Source organism: Pelodiscus sinensis, chromosome 3 (assembly GCF_052426305.1).
Source record: "Pelodiscus sinensis isolate ZL-2025 chromosome 3, ASM5242630v1, whole genome shotgun sequence".
In the NCBI taxonomy this organism is placed as follows: domain Eukaryota; kingdom Metazoa; phylum Chordata; order Testudines; family Trionychidae; genus Pelodiscus; species Pelodiscus sinensis.
This window is the reverse complement of record NC_143054.1, coordinates 99,666,729-99,687,095: the sequence shown is the minus strand read 5'-3', so window position 1 is coordinate 99,687,095 and position 20,367 is coordinate 99,666,729. Positions and strand designations below refer to the sequence as shown.

Below are 20,367 nucleotides of genomic sequence, written 5' to 3'. Positions count from 1 at the left end.
TGCGGATTTGCTCCCGGTGCCCCTGGTCTGCTGGGGACCGTCTCCAGCAGACCAGGGGCACCGGGAGCAAAGCCGCAGCGGGTCCCGTGCCAGAGCAAAACCTCAGAGGCGAGGCACCCCGCCGCTGCGGCTTTGCTCCCCGTGTCCCTGGTCTGCTGGGGGGGGGGGGCGCAGGTAGTGTGCCCCCCCCCCAGCAGACCAGGCTTTTGTTGTGGACCCTCGGGCAGAGCAGCTGGGGTGCTGCCCGTTGGTCCCGCAGCGCCGCTCTGGGCACTACTGGACCAACCCTGCAGCACCCCAGCTGCTCTGCCCCAGGCGTCCTGATTCAGCCGCTGCTGGTCAGTTTCAGCAGCGGCAGAATCAGGACGCCTGGGGCAGAGCAGCTGGGGTGCTGCTGGGTTGGTCCAGTAGCGCCGAGGAGCGGCGCTACTGGAGCAACCCAGCAGCACCCCAGCTGCTCTGCCCCAGGCGTCCCCAAGTCAGCCGTTGCTGAAACTGACCAGCGCTGACTACAGGAAGCCCGAGGCACAGTTGCTCTGCCCCGGGCTTCCTGGAATCAGTGGCTGATCAGTTTCAGCAGCAGCTGACTTGGGGTTCTTAAGTTGAATCTGTATGTAAGTCAGAACTGGCGGTCAGTTTCAGCAGCGGCTGAATCTGGACGCCAGTTCCGACTTACATACAGATTCAACTTAAGAACAAACCTACAGTCCCTATCTTGTACGTAACCTGGGGACTGCCTGTATTGTAATTGCTTCTGCCCTGAAACTATTAAAAAGGGACTTGGTACTTTTCTAGTGTGTGTTTACTTTTCTTGCTCCAGGCTGTTAAACCTATTCCAGTTAGGGACTTTTAAGGTGGGGCTCACCTGCAGTGCTGCCCTGAGCTGCAAGAAGGAGCGTGGGGAATGCCAGTACTTTGGTGGGGATGTGTAATATGTAAATCAAATAAGAAATTGGTCGATGTTTTGTCAGGTAGAACCGTCAATGACTGCAAAATCCTTGCTAAAATTAAAAAGCATATGCTACTTGTGACATTGAGCTTCAAAGCAGAGCGATACCATACAAAAGGCTAAATCAACATTTATTTATTATACTATAGCAATTCCCATATTATACCATGGACAATTTGCCACTGGCACATCAAAAAGTTGGAGAAAGTTCATCAACTGATTTTGCATACTATCTAGAAAGGTAAATATGAATAATAAAGTTCTGCAAAAAGGTTACACAAACAGAAGGCAATCATAAAAGGTGTATATTTTCTAGACTAGACATGCCCCCTCTACCTGATGTGAGAATCAGGATCCCAGCCAGCACCTCAGAGGGAGAACAGGGATTGAACCCCAAAGAATAATCATTTGAATCAACTGATTATATACAGAGTTACCATCATATAAAAGTATACTAAGTAAGGCCTTTCACGAAAACTTGTAATGTTCTTAAGTTGATGGTCATTATGAGAAATAATGACTCCGGTTATGAATTTATGTATTTCTGAATATATAAAACTATGGCCATAATTTGTGCTGTAGTCGTTTCTCAATATGGAGGAAAAGAAATAATAGAAAAAACAGCAATGGCTAAGTCTACACTCACCCACCCGCACACGCGCGCAGTTATTGCATGACTAACATAACAAATAGTTACCCTGCAAAGTGTAACAAGACTGCTGGAAGCCAGAGTGAGATTATTTTGCTTGTGGACAGGCTAGCAATGGCAGGACTTTGAGCTATAGCAGCTCAGCTTTAAGGCAGCCTAGGTTAGAGGCAGACAGTGACAGAAACCTCAGTGGGTCAGGGCAATCCCCAAAATACCACCCCTGTAGAATGGCCAACATTTCAAGGAAAATCTTACAAAGTGAATATTTAATAGGGATGAGATCAAGAGGTAGATAGAGCAGTACATGAAAATCCTGAAAAAGAACTTCATTCATTATAACAAAGGCCCAAATGATTCTCTTCCCTCAGAAAAACCAGTGAGAAGAGATTCTGAAGGCCCTTGCTGAGACCAACCGCATCAGCCCATGAGTTCCACCCAGGCACCCACAAAAGCTCAAGAGGTCTCAGGGATATGTAGGAAGCCAAAGCCAGCTATTGCAGAGCCCCAATGCCTCCATATTGACTCCCAATGACCCTGGTTTCCTGGCTGTGTGGCTAGCAGTGTGTACCTATGGTCACAGTAGCCGCTGATCAAAAGTCTCTGTGGAAAAGATAATGAAGTGTGGAACTATATTATCATTTGTTCTTAATTTGTTGAGGTATGGAGGGAAAACAGTAGACCCGACCTAACGCTAAGTGAAGTCTATGAAAAGACTCATAGACTTCAATAGGTTTTGGACCAGGCCACTGTTTAGATGCCCCTAGCCTGTCCATTTCTCTGCCTGTCTTCATCCTGACCATAGTCTTAAACCCCAGATCATACAAAATGGTTTCCACAAGTCCAGATGATTTCACTGTGCCCCATTTTCCTGTGAAATAAAAAGATCTGTTTGTACATCTCAGAAGCATGATCAACCTCTAGATCTGGGGTGGGCAATGATTTTTGATAGGGAGCCATTCAAAAGATTTTGGTAAGTGGTCAAGGGCCACATTTTTCTATAGCAGGGATGCAGAGTCTGGGACAGAGGTTGGGTGCAGAAGGGAGGTTGGGGTAGGGGACTGGGTTACAGGAGAGGGGTCTGGAAGGGAGTTTGAGTGGAGTAGGGGGTTGTGACTTGGGACAAGAGATTGGGGTGCAGAGCCTAGGAGGTGGTAAGGGTGCAGGAGAGGATTCTGACCTGGGGAGGGATGTTTGAGGGGATGTAGGGTCTGGGAGGGAGTTGTGGTCTGGTGGAGGGAAGTGCAGAGGGTTTGGATGGTGACCTGGGGCAGGAGGGCATGGTGACCTGGGGCAGCATGGAGGGGTGGGGTACCAGATGCCGCCTCCAGAGGGAGGCACTTACCTAGGTGGCTCCCAGCCAGTAGCCCAGAGGGACCCTCAGGGTCTATGTCTAGAGTGTAGGCTTCTTTTAGACGAAGCTTTTCCGGAAGAGATCTTCCAGAAAAACTTCTTTCGAAAGAGAGCATCCACACAGCAAAAGCGCATTGAAAAAACGATCTGCTTTTTCAAAAGATAGCGTCCACATTCATTGGACGCTATCTCGCATTTAAGTTGTGATTACTATGGACGGAATGGTCATCTGGGCACCTATGCTTTTTCCTGGATGCCTCTTCTTTCTAAAAAACGAACAAACCCCTCTTCCCCATCCACACATGCTTTTTTCTGAAAGCTCTTTCACAAAAAGGCTGCTTCCTCATAGAAAGAGGTTTACCACTGTCAGAAAAACTCCTGCGTTCTTTTGACTTTCTCTTGAAAGAACACAATTGCAGTGTGGACATAAGTGTAGTCAAAACGGCTGGCTGTTCCATGTGCCTCTCTGTGCCATGCATTGGGGAGGGAAGAGACTTTGCACACTGTCCCCACTCCCAGCACAATCATCTCAGCTTCCATTGCCCCCTCTCCTTGCACTTTGAAACGAAACATATTACTCAATATCAAACCAAGTAAAGCAAAAAGTACTTTTCAACAGAAAGAGGAGATATAAAACTAGTAAAAAACACTCCCGCTTTCCTCTTCCCAATCTGTGAAAAGATGTGTATATCAAGAACTGGTTCCTTAGCTATCTAAAAGTCAACAAAAGCTTTTGCTTAACTTCAGGAAGCACAGCCACTAACAAGCATGTTTTATATAGAAATACCTAAAACAGATTCAGCAGTATTTCAACAATGAAAACAAGTAAACCAACCAACCAAAAACAAAACAACCAAAAAAGCCCAAAACAAAAAACACCCTAATGAGAAATTACCAGAAGGTGGCAGGCATGTTCCATCTAGAAATTAAGGTTCCAATTTCCCGGGACAAACTCCCAAGCAACATTGAAAGATTTGCTCAGGATCACAAAGTAGCTTGATGATGCCCCATGCTATTTACCACAACCCCACAGGTTCATTGCCCAACTATGTAGCATTTAGCCCTTAGAAAAATGGCTAGCTGCCAGGTTTATTGCAAGAAAAGCAGGTAGGAATCTCTAATCCAAAGAGATAACTTCCAGCAGCAAGGGAAGTGAAATACTTTGAACTACAGTCTCTGCTGTGATCTGATAGTGTTTTTTTGATCAGAACTGATGTGAGTTGGCTGGCAGCATATGTCAAGTGGGATTAGAGAGGAAGGTGAGGTTAGACTCCTGGATTCAATTCCTGGCTCTATATTTCATCACAGACTTCCCCTGTGATTTTTGAACAAATCAGTTAATCTCCCTGGGCCTAGGTTCTCCATCTGTAAAATGGGGAGAATAGTAAAGCTGGGTTCAGTAACTTTCCATGTGATCAGCAGATCTCTTTCAGGGATTTTCCTTTAGCTCAGTGTCACATTATTGGGTTTTAATGTGAGTAGGCAGACAGTTACTGTACACACTGGTGTGTGTTTGCCCCAAATTGGGTACAAAGTGGGCCATGTGAGATGTCAAAGGAAAGCTTATGCTATGCAGGTTCTGTTTAAGCTACTCATGTACTTGTACAACCTGTGTGTGTGTGTGAAGGTATGAATATTAGCTTTAACCAGCCAGCCAAACCGGGTCTTCAGCTATTTTGTGCTGACAGAGCTTGCTGCTAAATCTGTCCCCAAACATTTATAATGCATTCACTGTCTTTCTAACACACCAGATAGTTTTCAAAACTGTTAATGTTTAAAAACTCTGTTTCATACTTGTGTTGTCTGCTCTTTGTATGTATCCCTTCCTGGAGGGTGAGTGTGGATTAGTCAGTTTCAGACTCTGTTTCTGGTCAGTTTCATGTCTTGTTGTCCATGGACTAGAAATTCAGCAGTGTTGAAGGCTGCAGGCAAGGCTCAGGGTATATCTACACTACAGAGTTTTTTCGTAAAAACGGTAGTTTTTCTGAAAAAAAAAACCCTTCACTTATGTCCACACTGCAATCAAATTCTTTTGAAAAAAAATTGAAAAAACAGAGGGATTTTTTGACATCGGTACACCTCTTTCTACTCCCCAGCTGACCCCAGTCTCCACTGCCCATTTGAAAGGCACAGAGGTGGTGTTTCAAAGGGGCAGCTGCGTCTCAGCTGAGCTGGGAATCAGCTGTGCGGTGGCTGCCCCTTAGAAATGCCACCTCCATGTGTTTCAAAGGTGCAGTGGAGCCGGGGGTCAGCTGGGAACTCCCCAGCTGATCTCGGCTCCGCAGGGCATTTCCCCTGAGCCCAGGATCAGCTGACCAGGTTCTTCCCAGATGACCCCGGAGCCTGGGGAAATGCTGTGTGGAGCCCGGGATTCGTCTCTGTGCACATTTCAAAGGGGCAGCCCTGGGGTCTGGGGTCAGCTGGGGATTCTTCAGCTGATCTTGGGCTCTGTGCAGAATTTCCCCAGACCCCGGGTTCTGCTGCCGCGGGGAGCCCAGGATAAGCTGGGAGCCCCCAGCTGACCCCAGATTCTGCTGCCACACAGAGCCCAGAATCAGCTGGGCAGTCCCCAGCTGGCCCCGGGCTCCATGACTGCCCCTTTGAAATGCCACATTGGGGTTTCAAAGCGGCAGCGCCGCACAGCTACGTGGTGCTGCCACTTTGAAGAACCCCCTCCCCTCTATCTTATGGAGGCATCAAAGGGGGGAAATTGACTTGCTTATCGGATAGTCGACTAGTCTTTAACGTCCCTACCGGAGATCAGCTGCGCACTCCAGCTGATCCTGGGCTCCGCCTTGAGCTGCCCCTTGGAAACGCTGCCCCGACGCTTCAAAGGGGAAGTGCTGCATAGAGCCCAGGGTCAGCTGGGGACTCTAGCTGATCCTCCATGCAGTGCTGCCCTGTTGAAATGCCGCAGTGGCGTTTCAAAGAGGAGGCACATACGATTAATCGTGATTTTTACATATATACACTTGTATGGACAGTGAAAAACTGCTACAAGTGAAAAGTATTATTGGCACTTGCATGTTAGTTGTTGACTTTTTGCTGTGCATTCAGTGTGAACAAGGAAAGAAGATTAATTAGTTTAACTTTCTGATATAGTCAGGTTCTCTTACACTGGATTCTCTCTATGCTTCAAAGTTTACAGACTAGAAAGATGGAGGGAAATGCATACCTTCAGATAAAAATGCACTTCTCTAAGGTGTCTTCTTTGATTTAAACTGTATTTCTATTAGCTTATTGTAGAACTTTTTTAACCACTAAACTTGTGAGACCTAGCTGTCTGCCTCTTTAAGCAAGTCTCAAAAAAATTACTATATTTTTAAGCTTGTTTTCATGATTCAGTTAGAGAGAATTTACAAGAAAAGGATTAAGGTGAATACAAAGGTATATATGGAGGGGAGGGAAATGTCTGTCTTGGGAGACAGCATGAGTCAACAGAGTTTCTGAGGTGTCAGCTAGTTCCTTAGCTTTTTCAAAGCTGAAAGGAATAGTAGTTCCAGATGATACACACAGCACGGGATATTTGGAAACCTCTTTGCTTGTAAGGGTCAATATTCAAGCAGTAAATGTTGATTTTACTGTTCACAAACACACCCTGAAAAAAATTGTCATCCATTCTGACAAAATTTACAGCTAGATAACATAAGAAAAATATTGCTTGAGAATGTTACTTTGTATATTGTGATATGTGAGTTTGACAATATGGGTTTTCATGATTATAAGTTTTCACTTTTTGAATGTCATCATATACTATACTATATATATTTTTGTTAGACTCTAAGGCTATGTGTACACTGCCGGGTACTTGTGCAAGAACGGCCATTCTTGTGCAGAGAGTCCACACTGCCTGCCCGCTCTTGCGCAAGAAGATTTACAGTGAAGCTTGGGAGGAGAGGGCTTCTTGCACAAGAGCTATGCTCTTTTCTAACAAATGTAAGCCCTCTTGTGCAAGAGCTTTTGCGCCAGAGGGCAGTATGGATGCACGGCCGGGGTTTCTTGCGCACAAAAACCCTATGGCTAAAATGGCCATCAGAGCTTTCTTGCGGAAGAGAGCATCCACACTGCCATGGACACTCTTGCGCAAAAAGCATATGGCAGTGCGGACGTGTTCTTGCACAAGAGTTCTTGCCAAGAACCTGCCAGTGTAGGCATAAGGTGCTGCAGGATCATTTGTTGTTTTTTAATCATTTTCTAGTATTAAATAATTATTGGCTGACCTCCCTCCCATACATTTCCTAAAATTTACATTGATAAATATAAAACTAACCATTGATAGCGTCCACTGCATTTGATTTTTTGTTAATACTCGCATTGAGACGCTAAGATCTCTTGAGGAGCCACCCCCACGCAGATAACCTAACGGAGCCGCCTACAAGAGAGCAGCAGAGGGCGCCGTGCAGGGAAAAAGCGAATCAACAGCTGGTAGGAGCCATAGAGGGAGCCAGCGTCGCGCACCAAGCCTGAGCGAAAGTTTGGCGCGGCCAGAGCCGCCGCGAGCGCAGGAATGCAGCCAGGCCCAGGGGCGGGACTAAGGGAGGAGCCGGGCGGCTACTGGCAGGGCTGCCGCTCTGTGGGTGCAGCCATCCAAGCTGGATGAAGCGGCGAGGCTGAGGAGCGGCGATCCCACAAGTGGTTTGGCGGCTGGTCGGAGCGGCGGGAGGCAGGCGAAGGAAGGGCGAGTGCGAGGGGCTGCGGGAAGAGGCTGTGCCCTGCAGCGCGCTCGCCAGGTGGCCGCTGCCCCGCAGGTGAAGCCAGCCCCGCGCGATGGTGCCCTTGGCGGGCGCCCCAGGAGACTGCGCTGCCCTCCCGGCTCGGCTCGAGCTCGGCAGCCGCTGAGTGGGGGTCGCTTGCTGCCTGTAGGAGCCGGCGGCGGGCAGGGACAGGGCAGGGCGAGCGCGGCGGGCGGCGCGGCATGGCAGCGCCGTAGCCCCGGCGGCACCAGCAGAGCCCAGGGCACGGCGCCCCGCAGGGATGAGCGACAGCAGCGAGGGCATCAGCTTCTCGGTGCCCAGCCCGCCGGGCAGCGCCTGCCCCCACGAAGACGGGCTCAGCCGGAGAGCGGCGCCGGGGGCAGACGGGGGCGCCCGGAGCCTCCTGTCCGCGCCGCCAGCCGGCACCTACTGGAACGAGGACAGCGGCGCTGCCTGCCCTGCGGGGACAGGGACAGGAGGCCGGGCTAAGGGCGGCAGCACCCGGAGGACCACGGTGTCCTACGTGATCAACGAGGAGAGCCAGGGGCTGCTGCTGGTGGCGGCGGCGGAGAGCGGGGCCCTGCAGAGCCTGCGGGAGGCGTGCGAGGCTGTCGGGGCCTCCCTGGAGACCGTGCACTTCGCTGAGCTGGACTTCGGAGAGACCACGGTGCTGGACCGCTTCTACAACGCAGGTGAGCGACCCCACAGCCTCTCGCTCGGCTTCCTTCCCCTGCCTGGCTCCCTGCCTCCACCCAGGGGGGCTCTTCACAACAGCTGGGCAGTGGCGGTGGGGGTTGTCACCCTAGGACCTGTTTTGCTGGGTGTGACATTCTGGGGTGCAATCTGTCATCCCTGCCCAAGGGTAGACTGAAGCTAATCTATATAGTCCATAGAGACACAGGTTTGTTCCTGCTGCTGTAGTGTGTCAGTTACTTCCTCTTTTGTTCATATGTCAGTGGCACTTTGTTGGGATGACATGCTGTGCAAAGGTTACTACTCATGTAAGCAAAAGACAAGCAGCTTCCCCCGGACCCCCTTTCCCTTGATAGAGGTAGGCATATCTCTCTCAGATTAGGGTTGCACACTGTGCTTGAGGTTCCATTTTTCTGGACCATCCATCATTACCAGAAAATGGAACCTCAAACACAGGGTCAGGCCCACTTTTTCCTCTCAGATGTTTTCTGTGATTCTTGACACTTTGAAGAAATAGGTTTCTTGCACTTCTTGGTAGTTGGGACATTGGGGTAGAAGGTGTGTATCTGTCTCAGTCTCTGCCATACAGTGTTAGTTGCGCCTCTCATTTTAGCGCTTGTCTCCCAATTTTCTCAGTCCTCATTGATTCTGTATTAGGTGAGTCTCTCTCTTAATTTTGCAGATTCCACTGAGGTGGAGTCAACAGGGCTCTGGATGTGACTAAGGATGGGAGTACATCTGCCTGATATAACTACATGATGAGGGCCTAACATAAAATTTAGAATGCTACAAGTCTTTTCTAGTTGTTGTTGTTCTTTTATTGAGCTGTAAAATGGCAGTATAGTTTAAAACAGATTCTTAGACACTCTTGTGGTTTGTCCCATGTCTTGACAAAGAGGCTATTTCTTGGACTACAGCCCCTTCCATTGGTATTTAGGTAATATCCCTCAGACAACTACATTGTTTACATGGAAAAAAGGAGCAGCTAAAATACATTAGTTTCCTTTAATGTTATTTGGGGGGAAAGAAGGAACTAATTCTAAAAGGAACTAATTCTAGCTCTGCGCGCACCACCAGGTAGCACTTTTTGGAGCTCTGGTTGTCTTGCTACAGAGCTCAGTTTGGGAACCACCATTTTCAAATATACATATACAGGCAGTCCCCAGGTTACATGGATCCGACTTACATCGTATCCCTACTTACAAACGGGGTGAGGCAACCCCGCACTAGCTGCTTCCCCCCAGCAGACCACGGAGACGCGGAGCGGCTTTTCTCAGCAGACACCTCAGCTTCAGAATAAAGGACTGAGGGAAGTGAGGTGTGGGAGAATAAAACTGAGCTCTGGAGAAATGTTTGGCTAGAGTTTCCCCTACAATATGTACCAGTTCCGACTTACATACAAATTCAACTTAAGAACAAACCTCCAGTCCCTATCTTGTACGTAACCCGGGGACTGCCTGTAGTGTTTTTTTTCCCCTCTCTCACTGTACTGAGCTCTTGCAGTTCCCATTTACTTCCGCTTGATTTCAGCACTTTTGAAAATAAAGTCCAATGTGAATATTTCAACATCTTCTTTATGTGGACCCAAAACTTGGGATAGTCTTCATATGTTTGGAAGAGACTGTGTCATATATCAATTGGATAAACTATTTAAGACAGCTGGGATTAAACAGAACTATGTATACGGAGTGTAACAGTTGCCAAGAAAGTCTCTGAATTCTGTCCTCTATCCTGATTTACATAGTTTCAAGTTTGCTACTGGGACCATGTTTGACTTGCTGGCAGTGTATTCACTAAGTTACTTGGCTGCAGTCAGTCTGGCAAGGCCACAGAGCCTGAGAGCTTCATGTTATCAAATAGGTAAGGTAAATGGGGGGGGAGGGGAGGGGAAGGGAAATAGCAATGGCTTATCAGATTTGTAAAGACTTTATAGAACCAGAATGATCATATTAAATGCTCCTTACAAAAGGAGAGAGAGAATTTGGAGCTAAGTTTTGACCAGATCTGTATGTGTTTGGAACACATTAGTTAAAATGTTTAAAATATCTTTTTCTTATTATTTGTAAAAATGCAGTATTAGAGAGCCTAATCCGAACTACCTACTCCGTGCCGCGTATAGCCACGGGCACGGAGTCCGCACTAACGGGGATTTAAAAATGGCGGCGCCCGGCAAGATGCAAATGAAGCCCGGGATATTTAAATCCCGGGCTTCATTTGCAACTTCAGATGCCTACATTAACCATCCTAGTTCAAACTAGGGTGGTAGTGTAGACATACCCGTACATCCCTAGTAGGGCTATCAATAGACTCCTGTGTTTATGGCTCTACTGTGGTATATTCATTTTCCCTTCAGCTACATGTGCCTGCATCAAGGTTTTAAATTCAGATTATATTAGGTTTGGCATCAGAAGCTCAAGGAACGAACTCTTTTGATGGGAGACCAGACTTTACCATGAGCTCCTTTTGTTCTGGCAGTTAGAACTCTGACATAATAGCATAATTGCACGCTTAGGTAATGCTTTTTTTGCTTGCTTAAGTGGCTTTTGAGCAAAGCTGTGTAAATATAAAGACATTGCTTTTCTTTCTTTGCCATAATTTACACAAATTTAATAAAAGTATTGTGAATTTTACCATGGCATTCTGCCTCTATATGGCTGCAAAGCCAAATACTGTCCATGGGGACATGCATCTCTAACCTGCTTTATTTTTAAGATCTAGCTTTAAAAAAACTCCTTAGGTTTACTAACTCAGTTAATAGGTGCTTGTTGTCTATAAGTACGTATGAAAAATAGGAATGGGAGAGCACAAGTGAGCTCCTAGGTAATTCTCTGCTCAAATCCCATCCCCTGCATCCTCGTAGAATGGTATCTCTGAACCATTCTGTAGTTCACCGTCTTCTGTATCAGCTTCTTAATCAGCACCGTAACTAGGTATTTTTGCACCCAGGGCAAAATATTAATTATGCACCCCCTCTCCTTATGTTAGCATGCATCACACTCTTCACCTTTGCAGCTGCTTATTTTTACTTTTAGTGCTCCTGATTATGATGCTCCTGGGGCGAGTTCCCCACTTGCTCCGCCTTTGTTACCGCCCTGCTCTGGATGCAAGATGTCTTATAATTTGAAATTCCACCCACTTCTGGCTTGTGGGAAAGGCTCTTTGTTTTTTTTACTTTACTCACCAAAAACTTAGTGGCTGCCAAGGGAAAGGAATGTTTTTTTGCCATTGTATGCCTCCTTCAGAGCCTCTGGGTTACTGCCAAGAGAGGTGTCTTTTTGTCCTATCTAGTCCTGTTATTATGAGACCTCCTTTCTAGGAAGGATTCTAGCTTCAGCTTGTTGCTCATCACTTTTCCAATTAGCATGAAATTGACATGATATTTTGACTTCTACATAGGTTACAATAGCTGACATGAAACTGACTAGATTTGGTAATGTTACTGTGCTGCTCACTGGCAAGAACAGCAGTGGCACAGGAGTATTCAGTCTGGGGACAGGAAGACAAGATGACAACACTTTGCACTCCAAAGATTCTGTGCAACAGAAAGGGTAGCAACACTATTGCCTTGCACGCTGTTGGCATTTTCTGACAAGTTAACAATTAATAAAGCTTCATTCATTGCAGTTGCTGAATGGGCCAAAAATCTGTCAGAATGAAAAAGAAGAAGATATGAAAGGTGCTGCTGAATAGTTTAGGCAGGACATTTATGTTTAGTGTATAATATTTTTTTATTAAATCTGTTTGGACAAATCTTGATTTCACTGAAGTCAACAGGAGTTTTGCTATTGACTTCAGTGAGGCTACGATTTGGCCTTATGCTTCTTTATTCTTCTGTTTCCAATTTAAATGATGTATTTTGGAGAATTTAACAGATTAGTGGCAAACGCAGTGCCAGCAGTATTGAGCCAGTGTGCATGAGAACATGACCAGACTATCTTCATTGTCAAAGAAAAAGAAATTAGGGAGAATGAAAGTTCAGGGGACTCAAGAAAAAATAAGTTCCTTTGCTAGATTTATAAGATTTTCATGTGGGACCATGTTCTTTGTATTTAAAGAGATGCTATCAACTTAAATTTGGCTTAAAATATAGTAGTGCTTGAAATCCATACTTTGCAAAATTAAGAATTTGAAAATGAAACTTTTAATTGATTTTTTTCATTTCTCAAGTTGAGAAATGGCAAAGAGCATACATACATAGTAACAAGTAAGATGTTTTCAATACCTACGTCCCCCATAATTTTTCATAACCTGTAATCATAGAATTGTAGGGCTAGAAGGCTATGTATATACTGCACAGTTATTTTGGAATAAGCAAAAAAAAAAAAAACCTCCTCCAAAACCCCCAACCCTGACTGATGTGGCCCCCAGCTGAGACACCTCACTCCTCTGGTGCTCCAGCCTCACAGGGTGAGGGGAAGGGGCAGGAAGGATTGAGGTTTAGGGTTTCCCATAAGCCAGATTTACTTTTAGTGGGTGCTGAGGTTATTGGATTTTATGGACCCCCTTAGGCTCTGGGGTAGGGACAAAAATGAGAGATTCAGTGTTCGAGATAGGGCTGCCAGCAAGTGGGATAGGAATGGGGGTGCAGAAGGGTGAGAGGGTGGGAGGTAGGGTATAGAAGCAGGCGGGGAGTAGGGTGTCTGGCCTGGTGGAGGGAGCAGGAGAAAAGAAGGATGCAGTGTGTGGTCAGGAGGGAAGGTGCTCCTTGTCTTATGATCAGGCGTTAAGGAGAACAATTTTTTCTCTCACCTCCTTGTAACAATCTTTTATTTACCTAAAATCAGTTATTTCCCCACTGTCTTCTTCACACAAAACAAAACCATTATTTAAAATCTTCCTTCATAGGTCATAGTTTTTAGGCCTTAAATTGTTTCTGTTGCTTTTCTCTGAACTTCCTCCAATTTGTCCACATCTTTCATGAAATGTGGTGCCTAGAACTGGACACAGTACTCCAACTGATGCCTAATCAGTGCAGGATAGAGAGAAAAATGATTTCTTATGTCTTGCTTACAACATTCCTGCTAATATATCCCAGGATGATGTTTGCTTTTTTTGCAACAGTGTCACACTATTCAGTCATATTTAGCTTGGGATCCACTATGGCTTTCAGACCCCTTTCTGTAGTACTCCTTTGGTGGTTATTTCCCATTTTGTACATGTGCAACTGAGTATTTCCTCTGAAGTGAAGTACTTTGCATTTGTGCTTATTGAATTTTACGCTATTTGCTTCAGATCACTTCTCCACTTTGTGCACTTGGTTTTCAATTTTAATTCTATCTTCCAAAGCTTCTGCATCCCTTCCCACCTTGATATTATCCACAAACTTTTAAGTGTATTCTCTATGCGATTATCCAAATTGTTGAAGAAGGTATTGATCGGAGCAGGACCCACAACTGTTCCTGAAAAGAACACCATTTGATGTGCCCTACCAGTTTGATTGTGAACCACTGATAAATGCTTTCTGGGAAATGTTTTCCAACCAGTGTGCATCCACCTTGTAGTACAGGTTCTCTCTCTCTAGTCAGGTACTGTCTGGTCCAGCAATATTCATGGTCTGGCCTAATTTTAGTTGGCTAGATGTCCACTTACATGGGTGTGGCCAAGTTTCCCTTAGTCCCATAACATTTGTTTACAGCTATCAGTCCTGGCTATCAGTTTGTTTACAGCTAGAGATAAGTAACAGCTGTCAGTGTTCAGTGCTGTTATTTATCTCTAATTTACCCCTCAATGTCTTCTAAGAGCCCAGTAAGCAGTGGAAGTGCTGGTAATACCGCTAGACGATATTGACCTCCAGTGGTTCAGCAAATTCCCTGGTTCGTCACCAGTCAGCTCTGAAGGGTGCCAGACTAGAGAGGTTCAACCTGTAGCTCCATCTAAGTTGTACTTATATACTTTAGTTATGTAATTTATGTAAAGAAACTTGTATGTAATTTAGGTAAAGAAATTTACTTGCATCACAATTTTAAATTTTGAGAAATTCCCTTCAAAATATATGGTGTATGAAAACAGTGCTATCTGACAGAGGGACCGCATAGAAAACAATCTATTGCTGTCAATGGGCCAGCTATGTGAATAAGAAGTCACCTGTGTCAGATGGGACCAAGATCTGGATCCTCAAAGATATTTAGGTTCCCAAAGTTTAATGAGAGTTAATATCTAAGTTCCCTGTAAGCTGCGCAGCCATGCAGCAGACTCTTAAGCACCTCACAGGTGCTCAGAGAACCTAACCCCTGCTGAGGTCTGGGAAGGGGCACCTGTATGGTGGCCCCAGCCTTGGTGATGCAGCAGCATAAAGAGGCGCTTCTCCTCCTGCAGCCCAGGTGTTGCTGCTGGGAGGGAGAACTGTGGGGAGTTCTCTCTTCCCCTCTGTAGCCTCTGGGCAGTCTGCACTTCAAAGCTTGCACCCCCCCATTCCAACCTTCTTCCCCAGCCCTGAGCCCCTCTTCCAGCTGGAGCCCTCACTTCCCATACCCCAACCCTCAGCCTTTGCCCTGAGCCTTCTCCCACACTCTGGACCCCTTGGCTCTACCCTCACTGCATAACAAAATTAATTCTGCACATCTTTGAGGATTTTTACCTGATTATATGAGCAGAGATTTGGCAGATCAAGCCTGTAGTTATTTTGGGAAGTAAGTCCTCACAAATAATGTGCTACATGCAAATCAACTGTAATTTCACGTAGGAGATTTTCTTCAGGGTAACACTTCCTTTCTCTTAATACTTTTGTCTCTTTTAGAATAGTTTGCATTTTAGGCGATCACCGACGTAGTTTCACTTCTGCACTTTAGGGTATCACTCTTTACTGAGAACCTGAAGAAATGTTAAGTAACATCCAATGTCAGGAATAAAAACACCAATCATCAGTGCTACATGTACGTTAGCCCTTTTACCCACTGCCCATGTTAGTGCTGCTGTGGCAGTGCAGTAACATGCATGGGAGGGATAGTTACTCTTTATTGCTGGGGGAGAACTCTACCAGGGCATGTCTACACTAGAAAATTATTTCAAAATAAGAACTCCCAAAATAACTATTTTGAAATAAGCTTATTCCCTCAGGAAAGCAGGAGTACAGATATCGAAATAACCAGCCTTTTATTTTGAAATAACAGGCTTGGTAGTGTGGACACGCTGCTTATTTCGAAAAAAGGAGGTGTGATGGATAGGAAGGGTGCTGGCCAGCACTTGGTGACTAAAGGGTGACTCGGTGACTCAGGGTCACTTGGTAACTCAGGTAGCTAAGGAGGTTGGCAGGGAGCCAGGAGAACCTATGGGATACAGTGCTGAAATATGAAATGAGGTAATATACCTGCCTGCTCTCTTTGTGTGAGTTCTAAGTGAGGAGCTGGAGGAAGGAAGATTTAGGCACAATCATTCTGTCTGATTACCTCAAGGAATATTGGGCATGGGAATGAACTCGGCCTTGAAGTATGCATCAGTACGGATCACGAGTAGATAAAGAAATATGTTGGGTCACAATCAGGGTATTTTTCTGTGTTTTGTTGATTGGTTAAACTTTTCTGTGTGAATTCCACGTGCCTTCCCTCCCAAAGAGACTTATGTTTCTTTGTGGTTTAATCTGTTATTTTCTCAGTTGGTCTGTAACACCTAACAACCAAGTATGCTTTGTCAAGTATATCTTTTTGTCGTCTTGTTAAAATCACTTTTTTTTAAAGGAAATGATTTGATTCTTATGCATCTTTTTTCAAGATGTCTTGTGGTAAAAGAGCTTGGGGTACCCCTTGGGAAGAAGTTCAAGTGTTTCTTCCTGGTTTTCAGAATTTTAATTCACTTGATGGTGGCAGCCTGTTTCCCAGGGTCAGTGAATCTGTGACCTTGGGGAGTTCTTGTAAGCAGAGCCTATAGAACAGGGTTTCCCAGCCTATGGGTGGGGACCCAAATATGGGTCGCCATTACATTTCACAAGGGTTGCCAAGTGTCTCCCCAGGTGGCTCTGTCCTCTCTCCTCGCCCAGTTTTTGAATTGCCTTGGGTCAGACCATTTGGAAAAGGTTGGGAACCGCTGCTATAGAGGCAAGATATTTTATGGTCTCCTGTGGGCCCTCACCTTCTGCACTCAGAGTGACAGAGTGAGGAATAACCCTGACAGGAATTATTTTAAATAACTCCCTAGTGTAGACCAGATCCCAGTGATTCAAAAAACAACAACCCACCACTCTGAGTGAGGGGTGATAGCTTTATCAGTGGGAGCGTGGCTCCTTGTGATAAAGTACTGTCTACATTAGGGATGTAAAATGTTGGTTAATCGGTTAACCAGTAAACATTAGGGGTGCCTAGTGTTTAACTGGTTAACCAAATAAAGCAGGATCCCAGGTTTGGGAATGCTCTAGCTCTGTGCTGGGGCTGCCACTGACTCTCAGCTCCTAACCCCTGCACTGGGGCTGGGGCTGCCGCTGGCTCCCAGCTTGCAGCCCCGTCCGCTACTCGCTGGGCTCTCTGCAGACAGAGGTTGCTCCACATATGGGAGCAGCCCCTGTCTGCAGTGGACCCGTGTGGGGCAGAAGCAGCCCCCGCTCTCCGGCTATCGATTAACCGGAACCAATAGACACTTCCCATTTAGAGTGATGCTTACCAGTTAACTAGGTAATCAGTTAGCCTGTCACATCCTTAGTCTATACTGACACTTTTCAGTTGCTGAAACTTTTGTTGCTCAGTGGTGTGTTTTCACGCCCCTAAAGAGCTCAAGTTATGACATTGAAGGTCGCAGTGAAGACACAGCTTAAGTTCCTTCAGTCTTAATATTTGTAAAATGACTACAGTAATTCCTCATTTAACATGTGCCCGCTTAGCACATTTTTGCGAAAGCATGATTTTTTTTTTTTTTTTTAGGGAATGTTTTTTGAATTACACAACCACCCCCAGAATAACATGATTTCTCCAGCCGGCTATTGCCGGCGGCTGCACGGGGCTTCCCCCGCCTCCCTGGAAAGCAGTGGAGGGTTTGCCGCTTGCCGCACCGTTCCCCACTGACTCCCCCTCGCTGGACGCCTTGCCCCCTCTCCTTCGCCCCCACTTGTGGGCTGGTGGCTGGGTTTCCCCAGCTGGCCCGTCACTGGCGGCTGCATGGGGCTTCCCCTGCCTCCTTGCAAAGTGGCGGAGGGTTTGCCGCTCGCCGTGCTGTTCCCTGGGGACTCCCCCCACTCTGCCGGACACAGTGTGGGTCCCGGCAGACCTGTCAAAGGGGCATACTCCCAACCCAATGCCCCTCCACTTTCCTCCCCTCCCATTCACCAGAGCCAAACACCTCTCCTCCCTGCTGTAACCCAGTCCCCTTTTTCCCCCAACTTTATGTCCCGGTCCCAACAGACACCACCGCTTGAAACACAACCCCCCACCTTTTCCATTATTTTCAATGGGAAAATTGACCCTGCATAACACATTTTCACTTAATATGATCATTTTCTGAAAGATATCTATAGTGTTAAATGAGGAATTACTGTATTTGGGAACAGTAAGAAGTAAGCAGTATTGAGGAACAGTAAGAAGTACATTTTCCTCGTCCCCAATACTCCCCAAAATCAGATTTTGAAATCAGAAGGAGCATTGTTATAATATAGTCTGACCTCCTGCAAAACACAGACCTATTATTTGAACTAACATGTGAGAGTGGGTAGCTGACTTATGGATTCAGGTTGTGTAGGAAGACCACATTCAAACTAGATTAAAGAATCGTTGTATTACTGTAGTTGCATTACCTCAAGTTCTCTTCATTCAGCTTCCTTACCAAGCAGTGCAGAAGTACTTCATGAATTAAAAAATGAAAGCATATAAAATAGAGATAAAAGCAACAACAGAAGTAAGATGGAAAAATATCTCTATATAAACCAAAAATGAAACTTGCAAGCGTATGGTGTCCCAAATGTTCCTTTTTAAATTAAAAATAATTTGTAGAAAATATGATTATGCTCCTGGACATCCTGTTGACTATAATGGGATATGTGAATGCTCAGCATTTCTGAAAATCGGGCCATAAGTGAGTAGATTCACTCTGTTTTATAACTACCTTATGTAAATGACTTGCATAGTCTTGTTTACCTATTTATTTTAGAAGACTGTAAATTAGGGTCAGTTGTTTGTTGTGGAGCTCTGTATGCTGTGACTTATTACACCTGATGCATAAGAACAAATGCCTCATAGTCTAGCTGAATAAAGAGCAAAATGCAAACAAAGAGCATACAAAGAAAAACAGATATAGTTCTCTCTAATCTAAGATATCAGGCTCGCTTCTGCATGCAATGAAAGTTCCTCTAAAGTCAAGGTGAGTTCTAAGTGCATAGTGAAGGCCCATTATTAGTAACCCAAGTGAGGAAATGTGATTTGCTTGATATAGTTTCCTTTATGTAGATTTCCTATATTTGTATTTGAAAATCACTGCAGAGTAAAGAATAGCAAAATAATTGGGGTAGATGTGCTGAAAATGGCTCGTTATTGTTTTTAATGTGGAGGGGAAAGATCTTTCAGAAATGCTTTCTAGTATTTTAGTACAGTACTTACTTTATACTCTAAAGATATTATATACTATCATTGGATTGAAATGGTGAGGAATCTGAGAGATGTAAGGGGCTTAGGAAGAAACTTCCCTGAGGGAAAGGTTTTTCCATTATGGTCTATGAAGGGATTCCTTCAAATGAGGTTTCTCTAACCACCTGCAATGTAGATGTGGTCAACTTCAGACTATGTTACATATCCTTGACAAGTGCTTGTGGACTTTCTTTGACAACAGGCTACCAGTTCTTGACCTGGCTGATGATGATGCTATCAGATGGCTGGGCATGCTGTGCATACATTGAGAAATGGGGTTTCTTGTAACTTCCTCTGAAATAATTGATACTGTCTGCTTTCAGAGTCAGGCTAGCTAGACCTCTGGCTTAATGCAATATAGCAAATGCCCATGTTCCTATTTCTTGTTTGTGTTGTAAGTTTTTTGTCTATGTTAACTTACATTAATTTTTTTGGTGAATGGTAATGTTATTTACATAAAAAGTGAAATATCTAGATTTTTGCTTTATATCTAGTCTTGCAGAAAAAGCAATGGAAAATGTCAATAAATTATATAGTGACTAACTCAGGGGGATTCTGGGTTTCAATCTAGCTAGACACTTTTTTTTAAAAGTAAATAACTAACTTGATGGATGTGCATTTTGCACCAATCAAATATCTCATTATGACTTCATGAATATATTGTTCTGGTATTTTTCCCTGGCTTCAGCTGCTTATTTTTTAAATGTTTATTCCAGCTAATGTAATTGTAAAAGCTATTTTTATTTTGAGTTTCTAGTCCTCCTTTTAATTTTAATAAATTGTACATCTCAATAATATTCTGCAGTAGTGAGTTCCACATGTGAATTAAATATTGATACTTCCATTGCAAGCTAATCTAATCAGAAATACCGGCACTGAATGAGAGTGAGGGAGGGAATTTCCCATTCTGGCAATTGATGAATAAAGCAAGCTGAGTCCACCAACAGCTAGAAAAGTAAAACTGAGTTAGTCTAGTAGCAGTGGCCTTGTAGCGCTTACAGATTTTGTTTGGGAACTTGGTGTAATCTCAATGGCTTAAAAGCAATACTGGTTTGTACTTTCTTGGGGAAATTTGGCATAAAGGAGCAAATCTTCAAAGAGCCAGTACAATCATGTGTCAAAGCTGAATTTACTTGGAAGATGGATAACAACATCTGTGCAAGATTTTCTCTATACCTTGCAAAGCTTGCTGTGATTGGAGAGAGGCAGCCTTTATAAGGACCCCAGAGTGAAGTAAATTAGTCCTGACCTAAATTCCTGGGCTACTTTCCTGATAGGGGTTTATTTACTTTAAAAGACACTAAATTCCAGTGATTCCTCCTTTGGCATATGACCCACACTAGTGCTTAACCAGAAAGTTGGCCAATAAAGTGATTTATATCAAAGTTTAAGCTTTTCTGGAATTCTGACAATTAATGACACACCAGCTCTCACTTTCTCTCCCTGAAATCCTAGTTCTTAAGAGCTAAATGTAATGTTCTTAATTCTTAGCAT

The 20,367-nt window shown here is 44.8% G+C and overlaps 1 protein-coding gene across 3 annotated transcripts in view; it reads left to right on the top strand.

The window, feature by feature from the left end:
• The first annotated feature begins 7,372 nt into the window (after window positions 1-7,372).
• MAP3K5 (mitogen-activated protein kinase kinase kinase 5) overlaps window positions 7,373-20,367 on the top strand; it is a 155,954-nt gene continuing 142,959 nt past the window's right edge. Inside the window, exon 1 of one of the 3 annotated variants that reach the window (XM_075924257.2) lies at window positions 7,373-8,334. In XM_075924257.2, the coding sequence (XP_075780372.2) occupies window positions 7,923-8,334 (412 nt within the window). In that variant the 5' untranslated portion in view covers window positions 7,373-7,922. The remainder of the gene's footprint in view (window positions 8,335-20,367) is intronic. The other 2 variants (XM_075924258.2, XM_014580354.4) reach the window with 2 other exon arrangements.